Source organism: Phocoena phocoena, chromosome 19, assembly GCF_963924675.1.
Source record: "Phocoena phocoena chromosome 19, mPhoPho1.1, whole genome shotgun sequence".
NCBI lineage: Eukaryota > Metazoa > Chordata > Mammalia > Artiodactyla > Phocoenidae > Phocoena > Phocoena phocoena.
The window spans coordinates 57,856,679-57,874,316 of record NC_089237.1 but is presented as its reverse complement, the minus strand read 5'-3'; the positions used below and the strand labels follow the sequence as shown (position 1 = coordinate 57,874,316).

At 48.4% G+C, this 17,638-nt stretch overlaps 1 protein-coding gene across 1 annotated transcript in view; it reads left to right on the top strand.

The window, feature by feature from the left end:
* The first annotated feature begins 304 nt into the window (after positions 1-304).
* The window catches only part of SPECC1 (sperm antigen with calponin homology and coiled-coil domains 1), a 181,002-nt gene continuing 163,668 nt past the window's right edge, over positions 305-17,638 (top strand). The window contains exon 1 of the mRNA XM_065896521.1: positions 305-451. Coding sequence (XP_065752593.1) covers positions 305-451 — 147 coding nt within the window. The remainder of the gene's footprint in view (positions 452-17,638) is intronic.

The window sequence follows — 17,638 nt, the reverse complement described above, 5'->3', positions numbered from 1 at the left end:
CATGTCCCCTGCATTGTCAGGTGGATTCTTAACCACCGTGTCACCAGGGAAGCCCGCACATGTGTTGTTAATAGTTTCATGAAAGCTGCAGTGAAGCCAGAGAAAGAAACCTGCTGCAAAGGTACCTTCTCAGCAGTAAGATGCTCTATGTGCAGCCCCATCCCGAAGGCTCGTTCTCCATGACCACGGTGGTGCCCGTGGTGCGTGGGGGTGGATCTCTGTGATATGTCTCAGCAGGTGGTTCAAGTGTGGACACACGCTTTTTCTTTTCTGCTCTTGTACAGAAGGACCCACTGGGACAAACATGAGGAGTACAGCCAAGCCCTGGAGTCCAGTCACCAGAGGGGGAGGCCGTGGGGTGGACCGCGTGCGACCCCTCCCCGCCCCCCCTCCCGGCATGAAGAGCTCCAAGTCGTCCACCTCGCTGGCGTTTGAGTCCCGACTCAGCAAGGTATGGATGGGACACACAGGGCCGGGCTGCTGGGCGCCCCGCGACAGTGAGCAAGGCCCCAGGAGCCCCGGCATTGCTTGACCTAAAGGCGCAGAGCAAAAGGGATGCAGTCGGAGTGCCCTGGGGTGGAGAGGGGAAACGTACAGCTCAACAGGGTGACTGGGATCCCCTGCCCTGGACCATGTGGACTCTCCAGCCAGAGTTTACCCCCAGCGCCCACTAGACGGGCTCAGCGTCACCAGGATGCTGACAATCCAGGTGTCAACTCCCCACCTGCCTGCAGCTGGGCTCCCTCCTCTCCGTGTTCCTTTCCCCTGACCCGGGCAGCCCCTGGGGGCTCCACTGCTGGCTCCTTCTCACCCCCCAGGGGTTCCTAATATCAGGTGGGCTGGGGCGCCTCCTTCCTCACCCTGAGATGAAACTCAGAGACCGTGTCACCTACCTACACACACACTTTGGAGAAGTCAGTGTAGTGTCCTAACTATAAAAGCCAAACAAAGGGAACATCACTTACAGGTAAGTAAACCGCATTTCTACCCACGTCTGCCTGCGTGTGACTCCGCTGAAGGACCCCCATGCTCCTTGGAGCCCTGTGGGCGTGGCAGCTCTGGGCAGACGGATTCAGGGTTGTCGTGCTGACGTCTCAGGTACCAGGAAGGCTGGTCGAGGGGGAGACGCGTGACGTGTTGGTTTGAATGCTGAGCGCTGTTCGTAAAGTTCTGAACCCAAGTGCAGCCTCCCCTCGTTACTCTTAGAAAGTTGAGTGTATCTTAAAGTTGTGCAAGAAATACACTGTTTTTACATGTAAAACAAAGGGATGCTGTTGGCTCGGATAACAATAAGAAGACGCTCCACCGCTGAGTGTCTGTGGAATCTGTGAGACGTGTGGGATGCAGGGCAATTCTTTGTGCAAGATTGTCACGTTCACGATCTCCATCCTCCTGTCCCTTAGGTGTCAGTAGCACCTCCAGTTGCAGTGGCAAGTAAAGATGCCCCCGCAGATTTCCAACACACTCCATGAGGGACAGCACCGTCCCTGGTGAGGACACTTGTTCTAAGTGACAGCTTCTGCTCTCATGAATTTTAACACCATGTGTGGATGACCCACAAATTTGCATCTCCAACCAGCACTCCTCCAACTGCCTTTGTGACACCACCTCTCGGATGTCTACAAGTCACCTTGAAGGTGACCTATTCAAAACTGAATCTGTTCTTCCTCCTCTCCATCTCTCCTGCCCCCTTAAACCTGCCACCCCTGCCCCTGGTGACTCTTCCCATTTGAGTAAACAGCAACTCCATCTTTTTTTAAAAATTTTATTTATTTATATTTTCGGCTGCGTTGGGTCTTTGTTGCTGCATACAGGCTTTCTCCAGCTGCGGCGAGCAGGGGCCACCCCTCACCGCGGTGCGCAGGCCTCCCACTGCGGCGGCTCCTCCTGTTGCAGAGCACAGGCTCTCGGCACGTGGGCTTCAGTAGTTGTGGCACGCGGGCTCAGGAGTCGTGGCTCACAGGCTCCAGAGTGCAGGCTCAGTAGTTGTGCCGCACGGGCCCAGCTGCTCCGCAGCACGTGGGATCCTCCCGGACCAGGGCTCGAACTCCCTGTCTCCTGCGTTGGCAGGCGGACTCTCAACCACTTTGCCACCAGGGAAGTCCCCAGCAACTCCATCTTTTAGTCACTCAGGCCAGAGCCCGTGGCATCATCCTTGGACCCTCCTTTTCTCACATCCCGTGGTCCATCGGCAAGATGCTGTCTACCTTAAAAATAGATGTCAACTCCCACCAGCTCCCACCGCCTCCTGGGGACCACCAGGGACATGCCACCACCTTCCTGCTTTTCACTTGAGGCCTATGCTCCGTTCTCAGCAGAAGCTGAGTGGTCCTTTCAACACAAGTCATGTCACTTCTCCGCTTAATATGCTCCAGGCTCTCCCCACCGACTCAGAGGGGAGCAAAGTCCAACCCCTACCGCCCCCCAGGCTGCCCGGGCTCCGGACACACGGCCTCCAGGTGCCCTGGCGCTGTCCCTCGTGCGAGCCAGGTGTGGTAGCTGCCCCTCAGCCTGGGGCATCCCTCCCTCCACCACCTGCACTCTGCTGCTTCTCCTCCCCTAAGTCTGTGCTCAAGGTCACCTTGTCAGGCACACCCCTGACCAGTCTGTGTAAAGTGTGGCCTCGGCCCATCCTCCCCGCCCTGCCTCATTTTCCTTCTCAGCTCTTAGGACCCTCACACCCACCTGCGTGGTTACTGTCGTCTCCCCATGGCTAGATTGGAAGCCCCACGAGGGCCGGGACCATCTGCTCTTTTGTTTGTCACAAGCTGTGTCCTTCACGCTTAGGAGAGCACCTGCTACCTGGCAGCGCTCGGCGTGGATTGAATGCCCGAGCACACCTGTTCTCCCGGGGGTGATGGATGTGGGAACAGGAGGAGAGGGGGTTGGGACCCCTGGCTGCATTGGGACCCCCACCTCTGCCCCTTTCTAGTTGTGAAACATCAGGCAAGCCAGGTAGCTGCCCTGAGTTCTGAGATGGGATGAGTACCGTACTTGCCACAAGGAGTAAATGTGGATGAAGTGTCCTACTTATAATTTGGGTTATTATTCTAATATCCCAGACTTGACCGTTATTTCCATGATTTTAATTTTTATTATCTTTGATCTATAGCACATTTGGGAGACATCTCTAATATGGATTTTTTTTTTTTTTTTTTTTTTGTGTTACGCGGGCCTCTCACTGCTGTGGCCTCTCCCGTTGCGGAGCACAGGCTCCGGACGCGCAGGCTCAGCCGCCATGGCTCACGGGCCCAGCCACTCCATGGCATGTGGGATCTTCCCAGACCGGGGCACGAACCCATGTCCCCTGCATCAGCAGGCGGACTCTCAACCACTGCGCCACCAGGAAAGCCCTAAAATGGATTTTAAATGAATACATACATTTCCCCCAGAACAGACCCTTAGAGCTTCTGGAATACATTAAAATATTTTAAAAGCAGTGTTTCAAAAAAGGTCTGAAGCTCGTGTGTTTCCTAAAGACAATGAAACGGTGGCCGCTCCGCCTTTGATCAGTGTGTGTTTTGGAAACTTGTTCCACGGGGAAAATGTCAGGGGCAAAGCAGATACTCCTGCAGAGACTCTCAGCTCTCATCCTGGTCCTTGGGATTCCCAGGCCCGACCCTGTAAAAGAGGATGATAGGGCTTGGGGGACAGAATAGCAGAGAGCCATACCCCCCTGTACCTGTCTGGCTCTGACCGTCTCTGCTGTCCGCCTCAGTGGACAGAGGAAGAAGACAAAAAACCCGGAGAACAGAAGAGAAAGAGGCAACAGCGATGGACAGAAGAGCAAGCAGATTTCCCCCTGAGTATTTACTACGGAGATCTGTGAGCGTTCAGAGAAGCTGAATTACACAGTGAACACAGCGTCCCACCACCTGGATGCCACAGTTAACGTCTTACTACGACTGCTTTGTAGGAGATGGACACATATGGGATGGACAGATGTGTTTTCACTAGCCCCAAATAGGAAAACTAAAACAAATGCACCAAAAGTAGGATGAAATACCCTACTGCAGATGCTGGCCTGAGCTGAAGGAGCCCTGGGGGAGAAGGTGGGGGAACAGGAGCCTGGATGGGACGGGGTGGTGTGAGGGGCTGCTGTGAGTCTTCCTTGTGTCTCTGAGCACAGCACAGGGAGGCTGGTACCCGGACTGCTTTGATGCAGACAGGCTGCGTCACACCGGCCACTTACGCGGCCCAAGTCTATTAGTCAGGACTCTCCTGGTCGCAAATGACAAAACATTGGCTTGAGCAGAAAAGAAATTTATGGAACAGATCTGAGGTTCCCAGGTCACTGTGTGCAGGCCAAAGGTGCAAGACTGGAGCACAGATAGGCCAGGACCATAGACTGGGGTGTCCCAGGACTTCGTGTCACCTGTCTCTGCTTCTCTGTCGCCTGCACGTGGTATGAAGCACGGCTGCCTGCCGGCCCAAGCCTCCCTCATCCCTTGGAAGGCCCAGCTGCTTCTTTGCTTCTGGCTGCTTAAAAACAAAAGCAAGAGAAGAATTGGCTAGGCGCGAGTCATGTATTGATCCTGCCCAGTCTCCTGTGGCCAGGGTTCAGGGTGCCCGGAAAGCAGAGTCTTAAGGTTTATGTCCTCTACGAGTCTCGGGGACCCGGTCAGTCCTGTCATTATCCTTCAGGAGTGAATGCTCTACACCTGCGCTGCCTGATAGAGGAGCCACCAGCCCCATGTGGCGATGAGCCCTTGACATGTGCTGTGAGCGCAAAATACTCACCAGAGCGGTCGCCTCGCCATCTTCATGTCTCCTTGATGTCCTCAGAGACGCTGGCTTCCCCACCTCCCGCCTCTGCTAAGCCCTGCCTCAGATACGCCGTCCTGGGAAGGGAATAAAGGATCTGCCCCGAGATGGCGGGACCAACTGCAGCTTCCTGTGGCCACAAGAAGGCGTAGCTAAGACATTCTCTAGGAATCTTCTCTACTCTCCCTTCTAACTTGCTGCACTAAATCTGTCAGGCCCTAAAGAGAAACAAGCAAGATAGAAAAGGGTCAGAAGAACCTATACTTCTTCCTCCATGAAGCAAATTATCCTTAAAGAAAAACAAAACTGTGTGGCTGACAGGGTCTTGGTGCTCTGGCCGGGTGTCAGGCACGCGCCTCTGAGGTGGGAGAGCCGAGTTCAGGACATTGGTCCACCAGACACCTCCCGGCCCCACGTGATATCAAAGGGCAAAAGCTCTCCCAGAGATCTCCACCTCAACGCTAATTCCCAGCTGCACTCAACGACCAGCAAGCTACAGTGCTGGACACCCTATGTCAAACAACTAGCAAGACAGGAACACAACACCACCCATCAGCAGAGAGGCTGCTGAAAATCATGCTAAGTTCACAGACACCCCAAAACACACCACTGGACTCGGTCCTGCCCACCAGAAAGACGAGATCCAGCCTCGTGTAACAGAACACAGGCACCAGTCCCCTCCGCCAGGAAGCCTACACAACCCACTGAACCAACCTTACCCACTGGGAGCAGACACCAAAAACAACGAGAACTACGTACCTGCAGCCTGCGAAAAGGAGACCCCAAACACAGTAAGTTAAGCAAAAGGAGAAGACAGAGAAATACACAGCAGATGAAGGAGCAAGGTAAAAGCCCGCCAGACCAAACAAAGAGGAAATAGGCAGTCTACCTGAAAAAGACTTCAGAGTAATGATAGTAAAGATGATCCAAAATCTTGGAAATAGAATGGAGAAAATACAAGAAATGTTTAACAAGGACCTAGAAGAACTAAAGAGCAAACAATGATGAACAACACAATAAGTGGAATTAAAAATTCTCTAGAAGGGATCAATAGCAGAATAACTGAGGTAGAAGAACAGCTAAGTGACCTGGAAGATAAAATAGTGGAAATAACTACTGCAGAGCAGAATAAAGAAAAAAGAATGAAAAGAATTGAGGACAGGGCTTCCCTGGTGGCACAGTGGTTGGGAGTCTGCCTGCCGATGCAGGGGACACGGGTTCGTGCCCTGGTCCGGGAAGATCCCACATGCCACGGAGTGGCTGGGCCCGTGAGCCATGGTGGCTGAGCCTGCGCATCTGGAGCCTGTGCTCTGCAACGGGAGAGGCCACAACAGTGAGAGGCCCGTGTACCACAAAAAAAAAAAAAAGAATTGAGGACAGTCTCAGAGACTTCTGGGACAACATTAAACGCACCAACATTTGAATTATAGGGGTCCCAGAAGAAGAAGAGAAAAAGAAAGGGACTGAGAAAATATTTGAAGAGATTATAGTTGAAAACTTCCCTAATATGGGAAAGGAAGTAGTCAATCAAGTCCAGGAAGCACAGAGTCCCATACAGGATAAATCCAAGGAGAAACATGCCAAGACACATACTAATCAAACTATCAAAAATTAAATACGAAGAAAAAATATTAAAAGCAGCAAGGGAAAAGCAACCAGTAACATACAAGGGAATCCCCATAAGGTTAACAGTCAATCTTTCAGCAGAGACTCTGCAAGCCAGACGGAGTGGCAGGACATATTTAAAGTGATGAAAGGGAAAAACCTACAACCAAGATTACTCTAGCCAGCAAGGATCTCATTCAGATTCAGTGAAGAAATTAAAACCTTTATAGACAAGCAAAAGCGAAGAGAATTCAGCACCACCAAACCAGCTTTACAACAAATGCTAAAGGAACTTCTCTAGGCAGGAAACACAAGAGAAGGAAAAGACCTACAATAACAAACCCAAAACAATTAAGAAAATGGTAATAGGAACATACATATCGATAACTACCTTAAATGTAAATGGATTAAATGCTCCACCCAAAAGACATAGACTGGCTAAATGGATACAAAAACAAGACCCATGGGGGCTTCCCTGGTGGCGCAGTGGTTGAGAGTCCACCTGCCGATGCAGGGGACACGGGTTTGTGCCCCGGTCCGGGAAGATCCCACATGTCGTGGAGCGGCTGGGCCTGTGAGCCATGGCCGCTGACCCTGCGCGTCTGGAACCTGCACGCCTGGAGCCTGTGCTCTGCAACGAGAGAGGCCACAACAGTGAGAGGCCCGCGTACTGCAAAAAAAACCCAAGACCCATATATATGTTGTCTACAAGAGACCCACTTCAGACCTAGGGACACATACAGACTAAAAGTGAGGGGATGGGAAAAGATATTCCATGCAAATGGACATCAAAAGAAAGCTGTAGTAGCAATCCTCATATCAGACAAAATAGACTTTAAAATAAAGACTATGACAAGAGACAAAACAAGACATTACATAATGATCAAGGAATCAATCCAAGAAGAAGATATAACAATTGTAAATATTTATGCACCCAACGTAGGAGCACCTCAATACATAAGGCAACTGCTAACAGCCATAAAACGGAAGATTGACAGTAACACAATAATAGTAGGGGACTTTAATACTCCACTTTCACCAATGGACAGATCAGCCGAAATGAAAATAAATAAGGAAACACAAGCTTTAAATGGTACATTAAACAGGATGGACTTAATTGATATTTATAGGACATTCCATCCAAAAACAACAGGATACACTTTCTTCTCAAGTGCTTATGGAACATTCTCCAGGATAGATCACATCTTGGGTCACAAATCAAGCCTTAGTAAATTTAAGAAAATTGAAATCGTCTCAAGTATCTTATCTGACCACAATGCTATGAGACTAGATACCAGTTACAGGAAAAAAATCAGTAAAAAATACAAACACTTGGAGGCTAAACTACTAAATAACCCAGAGGTTACTGAAGAAATCAAAGAGGAAATCAAAAAATACCTAGAAACAAATGACAATGAAAACACGATGACCCAAAACCTATGGGATGAACAAAAATCAGTTCTAAGAGCGAAGTTTATAGCAATACAATCCTACCTCAGGAAACAAGAAACATCTCAAATAAGCAACCTAACGTTACACCTAAAGGAATTAGAGAGAGGAGAACAAAAGAAACCCCAAAGTTAGCAGAAGGAAAGAAATCATAAAGATCAGATCAGAAATAAATGAAAAAGAAATGAAGGAAACGATAGCAAGGATCAGTAAAACTAAAAGCTGGTTCTTTGAGAAGATAAACAAAATTGATAAACCATTAGCCAGACTCATCAAGAAAAAAACGGAGAAGACTCAGATCAACAGAATTAGAAATGAAAAAGGAGAAGTAACAACTGACACTGCAGAAATACAAAGGATCATGAGAGATTGCTACAAGCAACTATATGCCCATAAAGTGGACAACCTGGAAGAAATGGACAAATTCTTAGAAAAGCACAACCTTCGGAGACTGAACCAGGAAGACATAGAAAATATAAACAGACCAATCACAAGCACTGAAACTGAAACTGTGATTAAAAATCTTCCAACAGGGCTTCCTTGGTGGTGCAGTGGTTCAGAGTCCGCCTGCTGATGCAGGGGACGTGGGTTCGTGCCCCGGTCCGGGAAGATCCCACATGCCGCGGAGCGGCTGTGCCCGTGAGCCGTGGCCGCTGAGCCTGCGCGTCCGGAGCCTGTGCTCCACAACGGGAGAGGCCACAACAGTGAGAGGCCCGCATACCGCAAAAAAAAAAAACTTCCAACAAACAAAAACCCAGGACCAGGTGTCTTCACAGGTGAATTCTATCAAACATTTAGAGAAGAGCTAACACCTATCCTTCTCAAACTCTTCCAAAATATAGCAGACAGAGGAACACTCCCAAACTCATTCTACAAGGCCACCATCACCCTGATACCAAAACCAGACAGTCACAAAAAAAGAAAACTACAGGCCAGTATCACTGATAAACATAGATGCAAAAATCCTCAACAAAATACTAGCAAACAGAATCCAACAGCACATTAAAAGGATCATACACCATGATCAAGTGGGATTTATCCCAGGAATGCAAGGATTCTTCGGTATACGCAAATCAATCAGTGTGATACACTGTATTACAGGTTGAAGGATAAAAACCATATGATCATCTCAATAGATGCAGAAAAAGCTTTCGACAAAATTTAACACCAATTTATGATAAAAACCCTCCAGAAAGTAGGCAGAGGGAACCTACCTCAACATAATAAAGGCCATATGTGACCAACCCACAGCCGACATCATTCTCAATGGTGAAAGACTGAAACCGTTTCCACTAAGATCAGGAACAAGACAAGGTTGCCCACTCTCACCATTCTTATTCAACATAGTTTTGGAAGTTTTAGCCACAGCAATCAGAGAAGAAAAAGAACTAAAAGGAACCCAAATCGGAAAAGAAGAAGTAAAACTGTCACTGTTTGCAGATACATTGAGAATCCTAAAGATGCCACCAGAAAACTACTAGAGCTAATCAATGAATTTGGTAAAGTAGCAGAATACAAAAAAATTAATGCACAGAAATCTCTTGCATTCCTATACACTAATGATGAAAAATCTGAAAGAGAAATTAAGGAAACACTCGCATTTACCATTGCAACAAAAAGAATAAAATACCTAGGAATAAACCTACCCAAGGAGACAAAAGACCTGTATGCAGAAAACTGTAGGGCACTGATGAAAGAAATTAAAGATGATAAAACAGATGGAGAGATATAGATATACCATGTTCTTGGATTGGAAGAATCAACATTGTGAAAATGACTATACTACCCAAAGCAATCTACAGATTCAATGAAATCCCTATCAAACCACCAATGGCATTTTTCACAGAACTAGAACAGAAAATTTCACAATTTGTATGGAAACACAAAAGACCCCAAATAACCAAAGCAATCTTGAGAAAGAAAAACGGAACTGGAGGAATCAGGCTCCTGGACTTCAGACTATACTATAAAGCTACAGTAATCCAGACAGTATGTTACTGGCACAAAAACAGAAATATAGATCAATGGAACAGGATAGAAAGCCCAGAGGTAAACCCACACACATATGGTCACCTTATCTTTGACAAAGGAGGCAAGGATATACAGTGGAGAAAAGACAGCCTCTTCAGTAAGTGGTGCTGAGAAACTGTACAGCTTCATGTAAAAGAGTGAAATTATAACACTCCCTAACACCATACACAAAAATAAACTCAGAATGGATTAAAGACCTAAATGTAAGGCCAGACACTATCAAACTCTTAGAGGAAACATAGGCAGAACAATCTATGACCTAAATCACAGCAAGATCCTTTTTGACCCACTTCCTAGAGAAATGGAAATAAAACCAAAAATAAACAAGTGGGACCTAATGAAACTTAAAAGCTTTTGCACAGCAAAGGAAACCATAAACAAGATGAAAAGACAACCCTCAGAATGGGAGAAAATATTTGCAAATGAATCAATGGGCAAAGGATTAATCCCCCAAATATACAAGCAGCTCATGCAACTCAATATAAAAAAAACAACCCAATCCAAAAATGGGCAGAAGACCTAAATAGACATTTCTCCAAAGAAGATATACAGATTGCCAACAAACACATGAAAGGATGCTCAACATCACTAACCATTAGAGAAATGCAAGTCAAAACTACAATGAGGTATCACCTCACACCAGTTAGAATGGCCATCATCAAAAAGTCTACAAACAATAAATGCTGGAGAGGGTGTGGAGAAAAGGGAACCCTCTTGCACTGTTAGTGAGAATGTAAATTGATACAGCCACTATGCAGAACAGTATGGAGGTTCCTTAAAACACTAAAACTAGAACTACCATACGACCCAGCAATCCCACTACTGGGCATATACCCTGAGAAAACCGTAATTCAAAAAGAGTCATGTACCACAATGTTCATTGCAGCTCTATTTACAGTAGCCAGGACATGGAAGCAACCTAAGTGTCCATCGACAGATGAATGGATAAAGAAGATGTGGCACATATATACAATGGAATATTACTCAGCCATGAAAAGAAATGAAATTGAGTTATTTGTAGTGAGGTGGATGGACCTAAAGACTGTCATACAGAGTGAAGTAAGTCAGAAAGAGAAAAACAAATACTGTATGCTAACACATATATATGGAATCTAAAAAAAAGGTTCTGAAGAACCTAGGGGCAGGACAGGAATAAAGACACAGACGTAGAGAATGAACTTGAGGACACGGGAATGGGGAAGGGTAAGCTGGGACGAAGTGAGAGAGTGGCATGGACATATATACACTACCAGATATAAAATAGATGGCTAGTGGGAAGCAGCCGCATAGCACAGGGAGATCAGCTCGGTGCTTTGTGACCACCTAGACGGGAGGGATAGGGAGGGTGGGAGGGAGACGCAGGAGGGTGGGGATATGGGGATATATGTATACGTAGAGCTGATTCACTTTGTTATACAGCGGCAACTAACGCAACATTGTAAAGCAATTATACCCCAATAAAGATGTTAAAAGAAAAAATAAATGAGTCACAGGGGTGAAAAAAAAAATACAAACCAGATTTTGAAGAGTGACTACAAAAGAAGTAAAAGACCTTATTAATGTGTTTTACATTGATTGATACTATTTTGAATGTATTGGGTTCAGAAAATATATCGTTAAAATTAATTTTACCTGTTTCATTTTACGTTTTTTCATGTTCCTATTCGACCATGTAAACTTAGGTCTGTGGCTCTTATATTTCCATCGACAGTGCTGCTGTAAACCGTTTGGTCCTCAAAGTGTGGTCCCCACACCAGCAGCATCAGCATCACCTGGGAGCTTGCCAGAAATGCAAATCCTCAGGCCCTGCCCCAGACCTAGGGATTCGGAAGCTTGGTGGTGATGCTAGGGTTGCGGGCTGGGGTGCAGGCAGCCGTCTGCATTTTAACAGAACCTCCAAGGATTCTGATGGACTCTCAAGTTTGAGAACCACTGCTCCAACCAGAACATGTTATCTCCCTTTAAAGACCAGGTTGTGTTCTGTGTGATGATTTGAAAGCTTTGAATCTCCACCCCCCACCCCATCTTCGTGGAATTGAAGGAATTTCTTAGTTACATTCACCTGTGAGCTGTTCAAAGGTTTTCCTTTTGTCAGCTTTCAGGTACAGGTACTCAGCGGCTTGAATATCAATGGAAGCGACAGTGAAAATACTTACCGAGCGTATCAAAGCAACACCAGCACTTTCGTAGGGATCTTCTATAACAAACCAGAAATCTCGAGTGGTGCCGAGGCTGCACTTGGTGACTAGGAAGCAAAGCCAAGAATGCAGCCACAAACAGAGAAGGAAAAAGACTTAGAAACTGAGACTCATAGCTTTCTGTGTCAGATGTTGCCTTCAAAAAATAGTGACGGTGTAAGAGAGGCTTCGGCAGTTTGCCTCAGAGGACTGGTAGGATCGGTTTGGGGTCTGTAGGCCCTGCCCCCCTGGGAGACCTTCTAAGCCGTGACTCTTTCTCTGATGGAATTCCCTGTGGAAGGTGCAGGAGAAATGAAGTGCTCCCTGTAAAAGCTTTGCTGCCACCCAAATGCACCGTGTGCGTGGTAGGGAGAGACGGCATGCCCCTGGCCTGGAACGTGTCTGACTTATCCTTTCACCTGGAAAGGATGGGCTCAGATCTTTTTATAATACAGAGTGGGACCCCAAAGTCCACGAAGAGGCAGAGTAAGTTGGGTACGGCTGGTAAAATGGAGCTCAGAAGTGGGCTTCAGGGCTAGCATGGTGTGTAGAAGCAACAGAACTTTCAGGAACAGCTGTCATGTGTGGAGCAGGTGCCCCGCGCCAAGGCGTTTTGTATATTTCATTTCCACTTCTCACAATAGCCATGTGAAGTGTCTGCTATCCCTGGCTGTGCCTGGTGCCTCATAAGCACGCACACCATGAATGTTTCCTGGACGTTGTTATGAAAAGATGGAGAGTCTGAGGTCCAGGGAGGTTAGTGACTTGCTTTAAAAAGTTCTACTGTGGGCTTCCCTGGTGGCGCAGTGGTTGAGAGTCCGCCTGCCGATGCAGGGGACACGGGGGAAGATCCCACATGCCGCGGAGTGGCTGGGCCCGTGGGCCATGGCCGCTGAGAAAAAAAAAAAAGTTCTACTGTGCCCTCTGGAACCCCCGTTGCATTACCTTAATCTTTTCCTAAAACAGTCCCTTCTCATTCTTGCTTTCCTTTAATAACAAGAATAATAACGATGAGTTGTGTTGGTTATGATTATAGCCGGCATCTGTTAAAAGCATGCTATGTGTCAGACACTGTTATTCTAAGCACGTCCTATGGCTAACTCATTTAAGCCTAAAAGCTACACTCTGAGGTAGGTACCATTGCTAGATCTGATTTTTAGGTGAAGAAACCAAAGCACAGAGAGGTAAAGTGATTTGCCCTAGGTCACACAGCTAGTAAGAGGCAGAGCCAAGATTCCAACCCAGGATTCTAAGTTTGGACTTAGAGCCCATGTCCTTAGTCACCAATCTGGGCCGCCCAAGTGATGTGGCTTTCCTGCAGCCCCATTTATTTGCCCTCACCCCATGAGGTATGGCCAGAGCCTCTGACTCCTGTTGGTCTCCGGCCCAGCGGGAATGTTAAAGCCCTTGGAAACACAGTGCCGGGCCTAAATCCCGCTCTGCCTCACCCTTACAGCTTTGAGTGAGTTAGTTAATCTCATGTTAGTTTTCTCATGTCCAACACGGCAGAGTTGTGGTTTGAATGAGAAGAAACCTGTGGGTAAAGGACCTAGAAGGACCCACGCCGCCCCATGTCATCAGCTCCCGTCCGTTTCCTGAATTCTGCCCCCGACCCTCCAAACAGCCTTGTCCTCCGTGTCTTCAAAGCAAGAACTCGACTTTGCCCTCCTTCCACCTCCCCTAGGTGCCTCCTCTGGTCCTGCTGACAGAGGGCTCTCCCCAGCGCAGCCCCAGCCGGAGGGTTCACCTGGCTGCAGACACATGGGTGTCCCCGTTGTCAGCTCACCAAGTCTGAATCCTTATCACTGCTGCAGACCTGGGGAATCTGGAGGGTCCTGCCCTGGTCCCACATGCTGCTCCCCCTCTCCCCGGCTGCCTGTCCCCACCCTCTAGCACATACCTGCGGCCTCTGGGATGCTTTGCTGCCTCACCTGCCGATAAAAGCCTGGTGGTCTTCCAGGCCTGCTCCGGGGCACCTGCTCCGGGAGGCCACCCGCCTCTCCCGTCCTAGTTTTCTGAGTCACTGCACAGGAACCAGGCCCTTTGCTGGACGTTAACTCGGAGCACAGGCCTGCCTGCTCCGCTTTGACACGCGTGCAGCCTGGCCCTGTGGACTAAGTACACTGTGTGTATTGAGGATGGACGCCCAGCTTGCAGTAGGGCTTCCGGGTCACAGTGTCCAGGACGGTGGGAGCAGCCCCAGGGGTCGTGGTGAGAGGGGAGGAGTCCCAGGGTCTCTGCTCCGGCCCCGCTCCCCCCTTCTCTCTCTCTCTTCCCCAGGGTATGTGCATAGGGCTGCTCTGGGCTCCCTGGGGTGATGGTACCCGGAAGGGATGCCCTCGGTTCTTTCACCGGGACCCGACTCTCCCGGCCCACTTCTTCCTGGCTCTCACATCTGGATGGAAGGCAGTTGGATGAAATCAGATATGAAAGGTTGTTCAGTGGCCGAAACGCCCTTGAACCTTTAAACTATTAGCAGCAGCTGATATTTCAGATGGTCCCCATATCCCACAGGACACCTTAGGAATGTGGGAAAAGGGGCAAAAGAGCAAAGGGTGGGGGAGAAGGGCGTTTTCTCAGGACCTCCCTGAATCACATTCTTTTGGTGTGAAATGTAGTTTCATCCAGACCCGAGGTGATTCATCACAGCATTTCCATATTGTCCGTGTGGAATGAATGTGAAGTCTGCCTTAGGATTATAGTCAAAATTCACCGTGTTTGAAACGGAGGTTAGATCAAGTCAGTCACGACAATGCTCGGCTTTTACCGCGGTGCCTCGGCAGTGCCGGTGTTTCTGATGTAAGGAAGGGTCAGAGGCAGCCACTGCTGGCGGTAAGCGGATGGGGAGTGAGTGCAGCCTTAGTCTAGGATCCTGCCGGGGCTGGCACGCCCTCCTATTTGTCAGCCCAGAGCCTGGGGTGGTGTTGTTGTCACATCGTTACAGTACTTGTGCTTTGAGCAGAAGCTTTACATCGATACAATATGCAATAAGCCTGATCAACAAATTCTTTAAGCCTAAATAAGTAAATAAAATCTAATATAACAGCTAGGATTTAGGAGGTGAGAAGGATCTTAGATGATTTCATCAAGTGCTTCTGTTTTTTAGGTGAGGAAACTGAGTCCCTATATAATAACTTGCCCAGGGCCCAGCAGCCAATCAGTAACCTATTTCTAATACATAACAATACCCCATGCTCTGGTTCCAGACTTTTGTTTGTAAGTATGAAGGTGCTGCCGTGGCTACCAGCCCAGAGAACCATCATGGAAGGAGCACCAGGAAAGCTTTCAGACAGCAAAGAGGGAAGTTTCTGGCTGAGTTCCCACAGTTGTAACGGTGGTGATGGTGATGCTGCTGCTGCTGGTGGTGGTGATGGTGGTGGTGGTGGTGGTGGTGGTGATGGTGGTGATGGTGATGGTGATGATGGTGATGGTGGTGGTGATGGTGGTGATGGTGGTGGTGGTGATGGTGGTGATGGTGATGATGGTGATGGTGATGATGGTGATGGTGGTGATGGTGGTGATGATGGTGGTGGTGATGGTGGTGGTGATGGTGGTGATGGTGATGATGGTGATGGTGATGGTGATGATGGTGATGGTGATGGTGGTGGTGATGGTGATGGTGGTGGTGGTGATGGTGGTGGTGGTGATGGTGGTGATGGTGGTGGTGATGGTGATGGTGATGGTGATGGTGATGATGGTGATGGTGATGGTGGTGATGATGGTGATGGTGGTGGTGATGGTGGTGATGATGGTGGTGGTGGTGGTGGTGGTGGTGATGGTGGTGGTGGTGGTGGTGGTGATGATGGTGGTGATGGTGGTGATGGCGATGGTGGTGGTGATGGCGGTGATGGTGATGGTGATGGTGGTGATAATGGTGGTGGTGATGGTGGTGATGGTGATGGTGGTGTTGCTAATGATCATGATGGTGGTGGTGGTGATGATGGCCACTATTTATTGTGTTCTTAATTAGGGTCAGAAACCTGGAGATGTGTGTGTTATTTTCTCCCTTTTAGAATCAAGGAGCCCTCAGCACCTTCCCCCATCACACAGGTAGGGAGAGGCGGAGGCAGGGTCCGTCACCAGCAGCCTCTCTTGGAGCCACAGGCACACATCTTAACCACTATGTGGGCTGCTTCCCATGGGATTGCTGGGCACCTCATATGTTGAATTCCCACATCCCAAGTCCTCTTTTGCATTGCCGCCCTTGTGAACAAAAGCAGACCCTCAGCTACAGCATCTGCGCACTGCTAAATCCCCACTGGAGACCCTCCAGCCCTGAGCCTGGGGTGGTGACCTCCCACCTGCCACCCCTGCCTTCTGTTGCTTCGCCCGCCATCTCACCAAGAACCAAGCTCTATGGGAAGGGGCCGGGAGCAAGCTATACCCCTGAGCCCATGCCCCGGGGCAGGCGGGGATGGGGGCCAGGGTGGGATGGCTGGAGGCCAGTGGGGACCTCTCATTCGGTGGGTGCCCTGTCCTGGTTTGCAGACCCAGCCTTGGCTCTCTGGGCCTTTGCTGCAGAGTTTGATAATTCCGCACTTCTTTGCGTCAGACTTACTGATTTTAGGAATGTCGGAGAACCAGACAGAGGCAGGCAGAACCAAGAGCGTATCATTTGCAAAATTCCGTTAAGAATTCCCTTCCGTGTTTCCTTTGAGGTGTTTTCAAAGTCTAAGATCAGAATTGATTTCCCTGTGGGGACCCAGGAAGCCCCTGGCACGCTTCTAGGCCGAGTGAACAATAGTTCTTTTCTGTTGAGGAAATGGTGCTGACATCCTGAGCTATTGTCGTTTAGTACTAAATACATGTTACACTGATGACCTGGCGGATAATTCGAGAGGCTGGAGAGCTTGGGTGCAGGGACCCTTATTACTCTGAAATGGGAGGTAGGAAAGCGATCACGGGGTCCGTGTAAGAAGGCAGTTGAGGTATCTCTGAGTCAACCCTTGTCGTATTTCATCCCTTTTGTTAAGCTGTGGTGGCCTATGCTTGTTGGCTGGGCAGCGTGGTTACATTTACATCCAGTAAACTGCAGGCGTGCGCACGCAGATTATCCTGTCAATGTTAACTGGTTGTTCTAAACATTAATCATTTGTTAAAGATCTCGACTAGGATTGCTTGGCTAATATTTAGACTTTTACCACCTTTTTTAAAATGTAGGCTGTGGGGAGTTAGTGTTTAAGGAGTAGAGTTTCAGTTTGGGAAGACGGAAAAGTTCTAGATGGTGGTGATGGTTGTACAACCACGTAATGTACTTAAGGCCACTGAACTGTACACTTGAAATGGTTAAAATGATAAATTTTATGTTATGTATATTTTACCACGATCAAAAATAACAATGAGGGAAAACCCCAGACGAGCAGTTGGCAGGGTGGCACCAGGGCTTTGCCCCTGGTTTAACCCATCCTCCAGTTTTCTTTCTTTTTTTAGTGAGGTACAACATACTTACAAATCAGCATATAAAGTGCATTAATGTCAGTCTTAGCTGTGCGGCCCATTGAATTCTTACGTGTGCTTAGATCTGTGTCACCGTCAGCACCCAGGCAAGATGTAGAACATGCCAGCGCCCAAGAAGTTTCCTTCCCAGCCCGTACCTCCCCCGGAGGGAACCA